Raw genomic sequence first — 12,034 nt, 5'->3', positions numbered from 1 at the left:
AGATTGTTGGAAGTGGCCTCAATCATCTCATTGTTGAAAAGAGCCATTTCCATCAGGGTTGATCATTGTATAATCTTCTTGTTGCCAAGATACAATACATCTCCTAGTTCTGCTTGTTTCACTTAGTATTAGTTTGTGGAAGTCTCTCCAGGCCTCTCTGAAATCATCCTGCTGATTGTTTCTTATAGAACAATAATATTCCATAACATTCATATACTATAGCTTAAATACAACTGTTCTCCAACTGATGGGCATCCATTTAGTTTCCAGTTTCTTGCCACTACAAAAAGGGCTTCCACAAACATTTTTGCACATATGGGTTCCTATCTTTCCTTTAAGATCTTTTTGGAATGTAAGTCTAGTATAAGGGGTATGCACATTTTGATAGCCCTTTGGGCTTTGTTCCAAATTGCTCTTCAGAATGGTTGTATCAGTTCACAACTCCACCAACAATGAATTAGTTCCCAGTTTTCCCACTTCCCCTCCAACATTTGGAATTATCTTTTCCTGTCATTTTAGCCAATCTGAGAGGTGTATGGTGGTACTTAAGAGTTGTCTTAATTTTGTAGAGCACCTTTTCATAGTCAGGTTATTTTTAAAGTCCCTTAAATTTTATGTTGAGGTTTTTTTGTTTGTTTGTTTTTAAGTCTAAGGAGAAGCCATTCAGTAATTCTTCAATGGGGAACACAATAAGGTTTAGATAAAATAGCATTTTTTTAGGTTAAGTTTATAATAAAGGTGCTATAAAGAAAACTTTGGTGTTATCTCAGCTTTGTGTTATCAAGCTATGATACTTTATGTACCTGTATACATTTTGGACTATACCTAATTCAGAAGACTGAAATCAACCATTAACCATCCTTTCTTTCTTTCATCTTTCCTTCCTGACAGTGTTAGGAATACTTGCTGTTGCTTCTCTCTAGTTTTTTTTCTTTCTAGATTGCATATAACTCACTAAAGAAATTATAGCCATTTATAAAATCAAATTGTAGTCTAAGGTTAATATTTTAGATCAGCAGAATTTGGAAAATATCTAGTTAACAACATCATTATAACATTAACCTATATGTTATATTCAGTTCTGATCTATGACCCCATACTTCCATTTACACATTCCAGAAAATTCTTTCCTTCCCACAATTTTACTTCCTCCGTTTTTTTTTTTTTTTTTTAATGTGCCCTATTATTCATTTCAGGAAGAATGAGTTTTTTTCTGTTTTACTTTCTAACTGTAGTAACTACAGTTACTTTCTGTCTACTCAATTTATATTTTTGGTCACCTAATTTATTTATTGATTATATTGTAATTTTAACTACTTTTGTAATACTCACATTTTAGATTACTATGATTTGGAAAATACTGTGGTCAAGCAACAGATTATATCCCATTCTATATATAGAATTGATTCTATATATTCTATATATGATTCTATATAGAGAGAGTTGATTATATGCCCATCAATTAGAGAATGGCTGGGTAAATTGTGGTATATGAATGTTATGGAATATTATGGTGTTTGTGATAGAATATTATCATTCTCTGGGAAATGATGAGCAGGATATTCTCAGAAAAAGTTAAAAAAAAAAAAAAAGCTTACAATGTCTTCCATGAACAAAATGAAATGTATTGTATAGAAAGTAATAGTAATGTTTGGGGATGACCAGCTGTAAATGACTTTGCTATTCTCAATAATATAGTCATTCATAATTACTCTGAAGGACTTATGATGAAAAATCCTGTTCATACCCCAAAAAAGAACTGATTGGGACTGATAGAGACTGAAGCATTTTCTCTTTTTGTTTTCATTGGGTGGGAAATCTATGTTTTCTTTCACATCTTAACTTTTACAGAAATGTTTTGTATAACTTCACATGTGGTTTCTTAGTTGTGGGTGGGTATAAGGGAGAGAACCTAAAATTCAAATTTTAAAAACAAATGTAAAAAAAGTTATTTTGAATGTAACTGGGGGAAATATTAAAATTTAAATTTAAAAATTTATTATTTGTCATATAGCATCAGCAGAGCAGCATGGTTTTAAAAATGGTCTTTTGCAGGAACACATTATAATTGCTTAATAAATACTTACATATTGATTTTTGAAACATCCCTCACAGAAGTGTAAAAAAAAATTCAGCTAAAAATTGCCATTTTTCTTTTGCTGCTCTGAATATTAGCTTGAGAGGAGAGAGTCTTCCTGTAGTCCTGTATTTAAATCTCTCCAAAACCTCTAAGCAGCTGGCCTGGCAACCAGACTCAGAATATTAATAGCAAATCTATGACCTTCAGCCAAAGATGCAGTTTTGCTAGATTCACAGTGATCTAATTCTGGGACCTTCAGGGAGAAAAAAAAAGCCATGTAAATTCAGGGCATAATGCTGACTTAGAAGTGAAATGTATAACAATCTCAGCCTGGAAGTTTGTGAATTTTAGCTTATTGTAGCATGTGAGCCGAAAGAGTCTTTAGATATAATCTAATTGAAACCATTTATTTGACTAGAAAAAAATCATGTCAGAGTGTAATTCACTCCTTTTTCATCTGTCCTTGGAATTATTGGTTTCCTTTGAAGGCTGCTCAGGTGCTACCTCCTTCATAATGTCTTTCTTAATTCTGTCTAATTGCTGTTTTTTTTCCTCTCTCTCCAGTTATCTTATATTTCCTCACAGCCCCATACACAGAGTTACTATGGAGAATACAGTTCTCAAAGTGACCTCAGCAACAAGCATAAATCCTTTGAACATAGTAGTCCTAGTATTTGTTGAATTGGATTATTTTTCCACAATCATTTCTACCTCCATTTTTCTGAGTGTGAATTTGAGATAGTAATATTAGCCACATATCTTATATAATTTTGAGGGATAAATAGTTTTAAAGTATTTAATAAATTGTAATATTCTTCTCTAAAATGTATTGTTCTCTTGTTGGGGTTTTTTTGGGGGGGTCTCTGGAGACAGCCTTCGTTTCAGTTCAGTAATCACCCCAAATGCAGCCAGGTATTAAAGTCCTAATCCTTTATTGTCTCCTTTCTGTGGCCCTGTTAGCTTTCTTAGAGGCCTTCTGTAGTCTTGGTTCCCGCTTGCTTTCTCTGGCTTCTGAATCTCCCTGACTTCCAAAGGTTTGGGCTTCAGGCTCCAGCCAGTACAAAGGTGGAAGTTGGAATGAATCTGTATGAGCCTTGGAGAGATTCTAGTGGACTTGTCTTTTCTGGCCCTGAGAGCTTCTCTTTATATGCCCCACATTGAGTATACACCAATCATTATATCACTAGGAAACCATTATTTGTTGTAGGATTAAATCAATGCTAAACTAGATTCAATTCAATTCCACTTAGTACCTTGTTTCAAGTTCTGCCCCATAATATCTCCTTGTAGGATTAAATCAATCATACTTGAGTATGATTATGCTAAATTAGATAACTATTGTCTCTATCAATTCCACTGACTTAGCACCTCAAATTCTGGCCCATAACAATAAATAATTTACAATTATTTAATAAAGAACTTTTTATCAATTTCCTTTTGAAACTTTCATTAAGTTGAATTGATTTGCATCATCTTGGAGGGGTTGGGAATCAGAAAGGAATAAATCAATCTGAAAGGACTAGTTTCTTAAAGGGACCATAATCCCCTTCAATTGTACATGGCAAAGGCTAAAGATTATACAATGATCAATTCTTATGGATGTGGCTCTTCTCAACAATGAGACAATTCAGTCTAGTCTTGTGATGAAGAGAACCATCTACACCCAGAAAAAGGACTGTGGGAACTGAACATGGATCATAATATAGCATTTTCACTTCTTTTGTTATTGTTTGCTTGAATTTTATTGTCTTTCTCATTTTTTTCCTTTTTAATCTGATTCTTCTTGTGAAGCAAGATAATTTTATAAAGAAATATGCCTATATTGGATTTATATATATATTTACCATGTTTAACATATATTGGATTACTTTCCATCTCGGGGAGGGAATGGAGGGAAGGAGGGGGGAGTTGGTACACGAGATTTTGCAATAGTCAATGGTGAAAAATTATCCTTGCATATGTTTTGAAAATAAAAAGCTTAAATAAAAAAAAACAAACCACAATTTTTCCTTTCCCTCCACTCCCCTCTCCCAAGATAGCAAACAATCTGACATAGGTTATATATCTACAATAATTTTTAACATATTTCCATATTAGTCATGTGAAAGAAAAATCAGAACAGAAGGGAAAAGCCATGAGAAAAACAAACAAAAATGGTGAAAATAGTATGATTCAATTAGCATTTAGTCTCCCTAGTTCTCTCTCTGGATGCAGATGGCATTTTCCATCCCAAATCTATTGGAATTATCTTGAATCACTGTTGCTGAGAAGAGATAAGTATCATAGTCATTACATAATCTTGCTGTTACTGTGTACAATATTCTCCTGGTTCTGTTTACTTTACTCAGCATCAGTTTGTGTAAGTCTTTCCAGGCTTTTCTTAAATCAGCTCATTATTTCTTATAAAACAGTAATATTCCATTACCTTCATATACCATAACTTATTTAGCCATTCCCCAATTGATGGGCATCCACTCCATTTCCAATTCCTTGCTATCACAAAAAGCTCCTACAAACATTTTGCACATGTAGGTCCTTTCCCCTGTTTGGTAGTGATATTGCTGCACAGTTTATAGATCTTTAGGGCATAGTTCTAAATTTGCTGTTTTTAAAAAATAGTGACACTAGCTAACATTTTTGTAATGCTCCAAAATTCCCAAAGTCCTTGTTATAGCTATTGTCTCACTTGTAACTCCTTGCATATACTCTTAATCCCCATTTTATTTAAAAAAAAAAAAAAAATTAGTTCTACTTTTGAGTACAGTTAAGTGACATATACAAGTTCATCCCATTATGGGATGTATATAAATCCAGATAAATGGTCCTAGTTTTTCTCCAGTATTTTGTGTTTAAAAAATGTATTAACAAAGTAGCTCTAAAATAATGCAAACATTCTAGTAAGTTACTCCACACATTAATTAGTTGAGCAGATTTAAAAAAATTATACTAATTTAAATATCATTGCATTATTTCATAAATAGATTTAATCTGAGATGAAATGAATAAATAAAGTATTTCTTGTTTCTTTTCTAATTTAATTGGTTTTCTTCCCACAAACCTTTAAGAAAGTAAGTGTTTGGCTTGATTTTGAAACCAGTGTTTCAATTACCATGGTGCTTTAAAAAGGAATAATTTAATTATTAAAATTAAATTAAATTTAATTTTAATTAAATTTTAATTAAATATAATTAATATAATTATAATATATATAATTAATATATATAATAATAATAATATAATTAAATATAATTAAATATAATTAAAAATAATTAAATTTTAATTAAAGGCACCACTAGGAGTGGGAAAAAGTCCTTATAGGAAATTCACACAAAATACTGCTGGTTATTTTTAAATGTTTTGTCTTCTTTGAAGATTCACATTTTGTGGAATCTAGAGGGGGAATGGTTGTCATTTTTTTCCATGAACAACCATACTGTTGCCACTGTTTGTGCTCCAATTTATTGTGGACACAAATCTTTCTCAGTAGTGATTCAGGCCAATGCAAAAGAAATTTCCTAATTACTAGGGTGAACAATAGTTCACCCTATAACATGAATGAAAGAAATTGTTTAGAATCTTCCTTCCAAAAATCTTTCTGTCTGTGTTTTCCCAAAACTTCTAACAAGCCATCAATTTCAGGGTCATCTTTTATTTTTACTTTGGCCATTACCATTATAGCTGAAAATGTCCAGGAAATTATTAAATGTGTATGGTGTAGGATGGAAAGTGGGAGACTAAGATAGAGAATCTGGAAAGCTGAGTTCTGATGACTTAATGATCAGGGTATTATTTCCTAGCTGTGTGATCTTGGAATTGTAATTTAATCTTTCTGAGTTTACATTTTCTTGTCTGATTTTGAAGGCAGATGATCTTTTAATTTGGGAAGACACAGGTATAAAAAGATAGAAAAGACACTGATTTAAAAAACAAAGAAACAGCCCAACTATTTCAAGGCTTTATTTACCAAAAGAATAGCTTTACTGCTTCCTGGGTGTAGAGATTCCATGTGTGTTTCTTGATATGATTGTGAACTTTCATTTCCGTATTTGTACTTGTACTGTTGTGATTTTTAATTGGATCTTTTTATTATATTATAGGCTCCAGGCATGGAGGAGCTGATATGGGAGCAGTATACTGTGACACTGCAAAAAGTAAGTGTTTTTTCTGCCTTTCAAATGTTTAGGGAAGAAAAAATACATTTATTAAGTATCTATTCTAGGTACTATTGTGGTAACACATTACATTATTTTATCCTGACAATAACCCTAGAAAATAGGTACTCATTTTAGAGTTGAGGAAAGTGAGGCAGAAAGGTTCAATGACTTGCAAATTTGCATTTGTTGAGGGAATTTCCTTAAAGATTTTCCTACCAGAATTTTTCAGTATTTTGAAATTTGAAATATCAAAAAGTTGGGGGCAGCTAGGTTGCGCAATGGATAGAGCACCAGCCTTAAATTCAGTAGAACCCGAGTTCAAATCTGATCTCAGACACTTAACACTTCCTAGCTGTGTGACCCTGGGCAAGTCACTTAACCCCAGCCTCAGAGAAAAAAAAAAAAAAAGAAATATCAAAAGTTATTGAGGATTCCTAAAAGTTTGATTATTGAAGATAATTCATATAGCTATTTACTATTTTGGGTATAAAAATGAATAGAAATACAAAATACTCATTTGAAAAGAACAATAGTATGCCCATTAAAAGTTAACACAACTAATATTTTTATGAAAAATAATTTTTCCAAAACAAAAAAGATGAGGATTGATGTGGTCTATGATGTGAGGTTTGTCACCAAATGATGATAAGCACCAAAAATTGGGGTTTGGTCATGTGAAGAATTCACATTGGCCATTCTCTTTGGCAAAAGGTAGATTTATTTAGGGGAATAGGTTACAGATAAAATGAAGGGATGCAATAGACACTGGGAATGGTAAATATGAAATTTAGTAGGAGAGCATATATGAAAGACAAGTTCCTCAGTGGAACTCACAATTACCCCAGTAGAAAGAGAGCATCCATGAGATTGGGGCATCCCCTTAGCTGACAGGCTAAATCCTGAAAGGGACTTTAGCACACTAAAAGAGTTACTTGTAAGGAGGAGAAGTGAGGTTGGGAAGCATAGTGGAGTTCAGGGAGATACTATGTGGCTAGGAGGAGGAGAGTAAGGCAAAAGATACCATGAGGCAGATTGCCATGATAGAGTGACCTAAAGAAGGATAGCAGCCCATGGGATGATTCACAAAAGGTTTTATTTAATCTTAGTTGACATGACTGGGATTTCTGACAGGGCAGAAGTGAGGCAAAGTCTCACAGGCAAGGTGAGACTGCTGGAGACCTCTACATAGGATGGGTATCAGGAATTTGACATAACTTGGATTTCAGACTGAATGACCTCCCCAGAAGAGTCATGGAGCTAAACTGTTCTCTGATCCATCAGTGCCTTCTACTTACTTACCTCAGGGATCAGTTCTTTAGTTTCTCTTGGTCCAAAACACCATTCAGGACCTCATCAAGGATGACACTGTTTTACATAATTTTTGTAAGGTCTGATTTAATAGAAGACAACATATCTACTTTAGCATTAATTCTATTGTAATGCCTTGTTTTGATATAACGAAGCTCTAGACTCAAAGATGCTAGATGGAAAAGGGAGCAATATTTTTGTTAAAATATTAAGCAAATAATATCTTGGTACTATTATGAAAATTGTTTTCACCTTGGATATCCAACAAAAGTCTCAGTAAAACTCAGGATTTCATGGACCACACTTTGAGATCTATTTACTCATATAAATAAGCTCAGATGAAAATCTTTCTCTTTCAGGCCAATATGACTCAAACAGTTGCCTTTTCTAGGCTTACCAAAATAATGATATTAATACTAAATAACACTTATATCTTCTGCTAGCTTGGACTGATGTCCTGGTCGATATTACCATTTTTCCATCTTAGATTTTAGAAGATAGGATCATTTAAATGAGGATTTTGAAATTCTTATTCTGCCTACAAACTATGGCATACTTTTTGACTTACTAATTCTGGCAACTGCTTTTACCCCTATTCCTATGAGTCCTTATATTGAAATATGAATAATCTACATGGAATGAATTTCTGCTAATTTTTCTCATCCAATTTTTCTTCATCATAAAAGGATTCCAAAAGGGGATTTGGTATCGCTGTATCTGGAGGAAGGGACAACCCTCACTTTGAAAATGGTGAAACATCAATTGTTATCTCAGATGTACTTCCAGGTGGGCCTGCAGATGGACTACTTCAGTAAGTGTATTTATTTCTTCTTCTTCTACAGATAAAAAGGTTCTTATTTGAAGAATATAATTATTTTAAATTAGAACTCTTTTTAGAGTTTATAATGTGCCCAGGACATAGGAAAGTTAGTGCACAAGCCTTACTAACAATAAATGGTAAATGAAAATAACTCTTAAGTTTTCAATATCTTTTAAATGAGAAAAGATAAATGTAAAAAGTTCAATCAGAAACATTGCTCTTAGTATTGTAAATCTTTTTTGTATCACACTTTGGAGTGTAAATGATGGCGTAGTATTCAAGTACCTCTAAGATTCTTTCCTATCATCTTGTGTCCTATGAAAATGTAACTAGAACCACAAAACCATTCATGTACCCTTTTGTATAAATGGATTGCTATTGAATGCTTGATTTTTTGATTTTTTGATTTTTTTTTTTAGCTGAGGCAGTTGGGGTTAAGTGACTTGCCCAAGGTCACATAGGTAGGACGTGTTAAGTAATTAAGGTTAAAGAAGTATGCAATCTGAGGTCAAATTTGAACTCAGGTCCTCCTGACTTCAGGGCTGGTACTCTATCCATTGCGCCACCTAGCTCCTCCCATTAATGTACTCTTTAATCCATTGGCTTTACTTTGTATTTATCCCTCCAGAAATTACATTTTCAGAGAAGGGTAGAGTAATTTGTGTAAAAGATCTTAGTACCTATATAATTGAGGGTAGGTGGAAAGAAAACAACATAAAGATCTGACAATTAGGGAGTAAATAAGCAACTACGTTATATTGATCAGATGCAATGCCATGTAAATATTAAAAATCAAATGTGTATGTACCATGAAAATAAATATTTGAAATTTCAGGCAAGTATATAATATGTATGCAATTATTACAACTATGTAAAATGGATCCAAAGATAATTTGGACTAATAGAAAGCTTAGAGCAAAGGTTTATAAATTTTTTGTGTGTGATGCCTTCTTAGAAATTTAAGTGAATAAAATTAAATACCTAGTATTATGAAGGAAATCTTTACATTGAAATAAAATTCATTTTCTTTCTGTGTCTTTCTCTGTCTCAGTTTCTCTCTCAATAACACATTGCTTGCTCATGGACCCAAGATTAAGGAACCTTGGCTGAAAGTTCTATATATAAAGTAACCTGGCATTATGGATAGAGAGCTAGTCTCAGAGTCAAAAAGACGAGGACTTCAACTCTTAACCTTTCATCTTTGGCCAGTCACTGAATTTCTTGGTACTCAAAGACTTTTTAGTATTCAACACAGTTAGTTGCAAAGAAGGCAGGGTGAGTTTCCTCACTTATGATTCATGGCTGAACCTGTGAAATCATAGGTCCAATCGCTCTATTTTCTTTTGTGTTTATAGAAGAGAATTCAGAATATAGATTCCAAAACATTGTTCTCTGAACTCTCATTCCCAATTTAGATACATCTTAAATCAAAAGACCATGTCATCATAGAATAATATTTAGGTGGGAAATAAAAAGCAAAGAGAAGTCTTTGGTTTTATGAGATATGATGGAGAGAAAGAAACAAAATCTCCCTTTTATTTTTATTTTCTCCCTATTTTCTCCTCAATACCACTCTCTCAAACTTATTTTTTCTCTCTTTTAAAATATATATAAATTTCACATAGAGAACCTTTATTGAAGTGAGTAAGCTAAATTTCCTCTTGAGAATTAGCACTAAGAATTATTTACTCTGATTGTTCTGAAACATTAGTTTAGTAAATGCTGCTATCCTTATTGAAAAAATACATTGCAATGTTAAATGGTTCATAATGTTTTTTCTACTTTTAGATTCTGCCTTTAGAAAATTTAGTTGTATAGTTTTTTCTTAATCCTAATTTTGCAGTGGTTTTTAGATAATTTATGGGTTTTTTTTTAGGGGGGAAGGGAATGATTAAGAAAGTAAGTCATTTGAATGAAGGATTCCATGACACATGGGTTCTACTAAGAGCCAAGAGCCTGTGAGATGTCATTTCAGCAGTCTTGCATATTTAATAAAGTAAGGTTCTCAAATTTGACTGTTGGGATAATCTAGGGCAAAGGTCCTTAACCTTTTTTGTTGCCATGGATATCTTTGCCTGTTTGCTGAAAGGTATCGTTCCTTTCTCTGTATAATATTTTAAAAGTTCATAAAGTAAAATAATAGAATTACAAAGGAAATATTGTAGTAGAATTCTGTTAGGAAAATATACATTATTTATATATACACACCCACACCCACACACACCCACACACACACCCACCCACACACACATATATATATATATATATATATATATATATATATATATATATTTTTTTTTTTTAAGCTAATATATTACAGGAGTTAGGCTTTTTGTTTTGTTTTCCAGGAAATAGATATATAATGGCAAAGCTTTTCTTAACAACCAATCCTTTTTAGGGTGTCAGTTTAATGCTACCTAGTTTAGACCTGGAGGGAGAAGGATGATCAGAATCCTTGCTCTCTACCTTGTGACTATTTCATTTTCTGACCTTCAGCCTAAAACCTGGGTCATTAGTTCCATCTCTTGGGTGTTTTTGGCAACCAGTCTTCTTAGTCGTCTTCTGGTTTTCTTGTACTATCCCACCCAAACAGTAGCAGGAGACCTGTAATTTAACCCTCTTCCTTTTCTAGTGCACCCGATCCTAGTATAAAGTTTTGTATTATAAAAAAGAATTAATTACAAAGTAGTACAAGAAAAATATTCTTCTAAAGACAAGGAGTAAAAAGTTTGTTTTGGAAATTGTAGATATTCTTATAAAATTATCCCAGACCTAAGTATTTTAAAGTGTGTTTCTTAGGATTTTTTTCCCCTTCTTAGTCAGTTGGTCATTGGATCAGTTCCAATGTCTTTGTTGTAACTTTGGCTGACTAGACTGCTATGTCTTAGTGTGCTGGATCCTTTTGAAGATGGATTATACAGGTACTGTGAAAAAGGTATATTTCATTTTCCTATAATACTGCTCCAGTTTATTCATTCATTCTTAGAAGGCCTTACATTTCTCATAGCTTGTGAAAGTTCTTAGACCTATTCTCTTCCCTTTAAGTAGAGATTCTTTCTAAAGATATTCTATTGACTGTCTTGTGATACATCCCGATTCTTTTTTTTTTAATTAAAGCTTTTTTATTTACAAAGCATATGCATGGGTAATTTTTCCAACATTGATCCTTAGAAAATCTTCTGTTCCAACTTTTCCCCTCCTTCCCCTCATCCCCTCCCCTAGCTGGCAGGTAATCCAATTCATGTTAAATATGTTGAAATACATGTTAGATCACACATACACATATTTATATAGTTAGTTTCCTTGTTGCACAAGAAAAATCAGATCAAGAAGGAAGAAAAAGAAAAACTGAGAAAGAAAACAAAATGCAAGTATATAACAACAGAGAGAGTGAGAATGCTATGTTGTGTTCCACCCTCTGTTCCCATGGTTCTCTCTCTGGGTATAGATGACTCTCTTTGTCACTGAACAAGTGGAAGTTGTTTAAATCATCTCAATGTTAAAGAAAACCACGTCCATCAGAATTGATCCTCATATAGTCTCGTTGCCTTGTATAATGCTCTTCTGGTTCTGCTCATTTCATTTAGCATCAGTTCATGTAGGCCTCTCCAGGCCTCTCTGAAATCACATCCTGCTCGCTGTTTCTTACAGAACAGTAGTATTCCATAGCAT

The 12,034-nt window shown here is 33.0% G+C and overlaps 1 protein-coding gene across 3 annotated transcripts in view; it reads left to right on the top strand.

Moving 5' to 3' along the window:
• Positions 1-12,034, top strand: part of TJP2 (tight junction protein 2) — a 143,198-nt gene that overhangs the window by 89,277 nt on the left and 41,887 nt on the right. For all 3 annotated transcript variants that reach the window (XM_074280731.1, XM_074280730.1, XM_074280729.1), the window contains 2 exons: positions 6,178-6,231; positions 8,229-8,353. In XM_074280731.1, the coding sequence (XP_074136832.1) occupies positions 6,187-6,231; positions 8,229-8,353 (170 nt within the window). In that variant the 5' untranslated portion in view covers positions 6,178-6,186. The remainder of the gene's footprint in view (positions 1-6,177; positions 6,232-8,228; positions 8,354-12,034) is intronic.

This window comes from Sminthopsis crassicaudata, chromosome 1, assembly GCF_048593235.1.
Source record: "Sminthopsis crassicaudata isolate SCR6 chromosome 1, ASM4859323v1, whole genome shotgun sequence".
Classification (NCBI taxonomy): Eukaryota; Metazoa; Chordata; class Mammalia; order Dasyuromorphia; family Dasyuridae; genus Sminthopsis; species Sminthopsis crassicaudata.
Note: the sequence above shows the minus strand (reverse complement) of the source record. Positions and strands in the feature narration are given on the sequence as shown.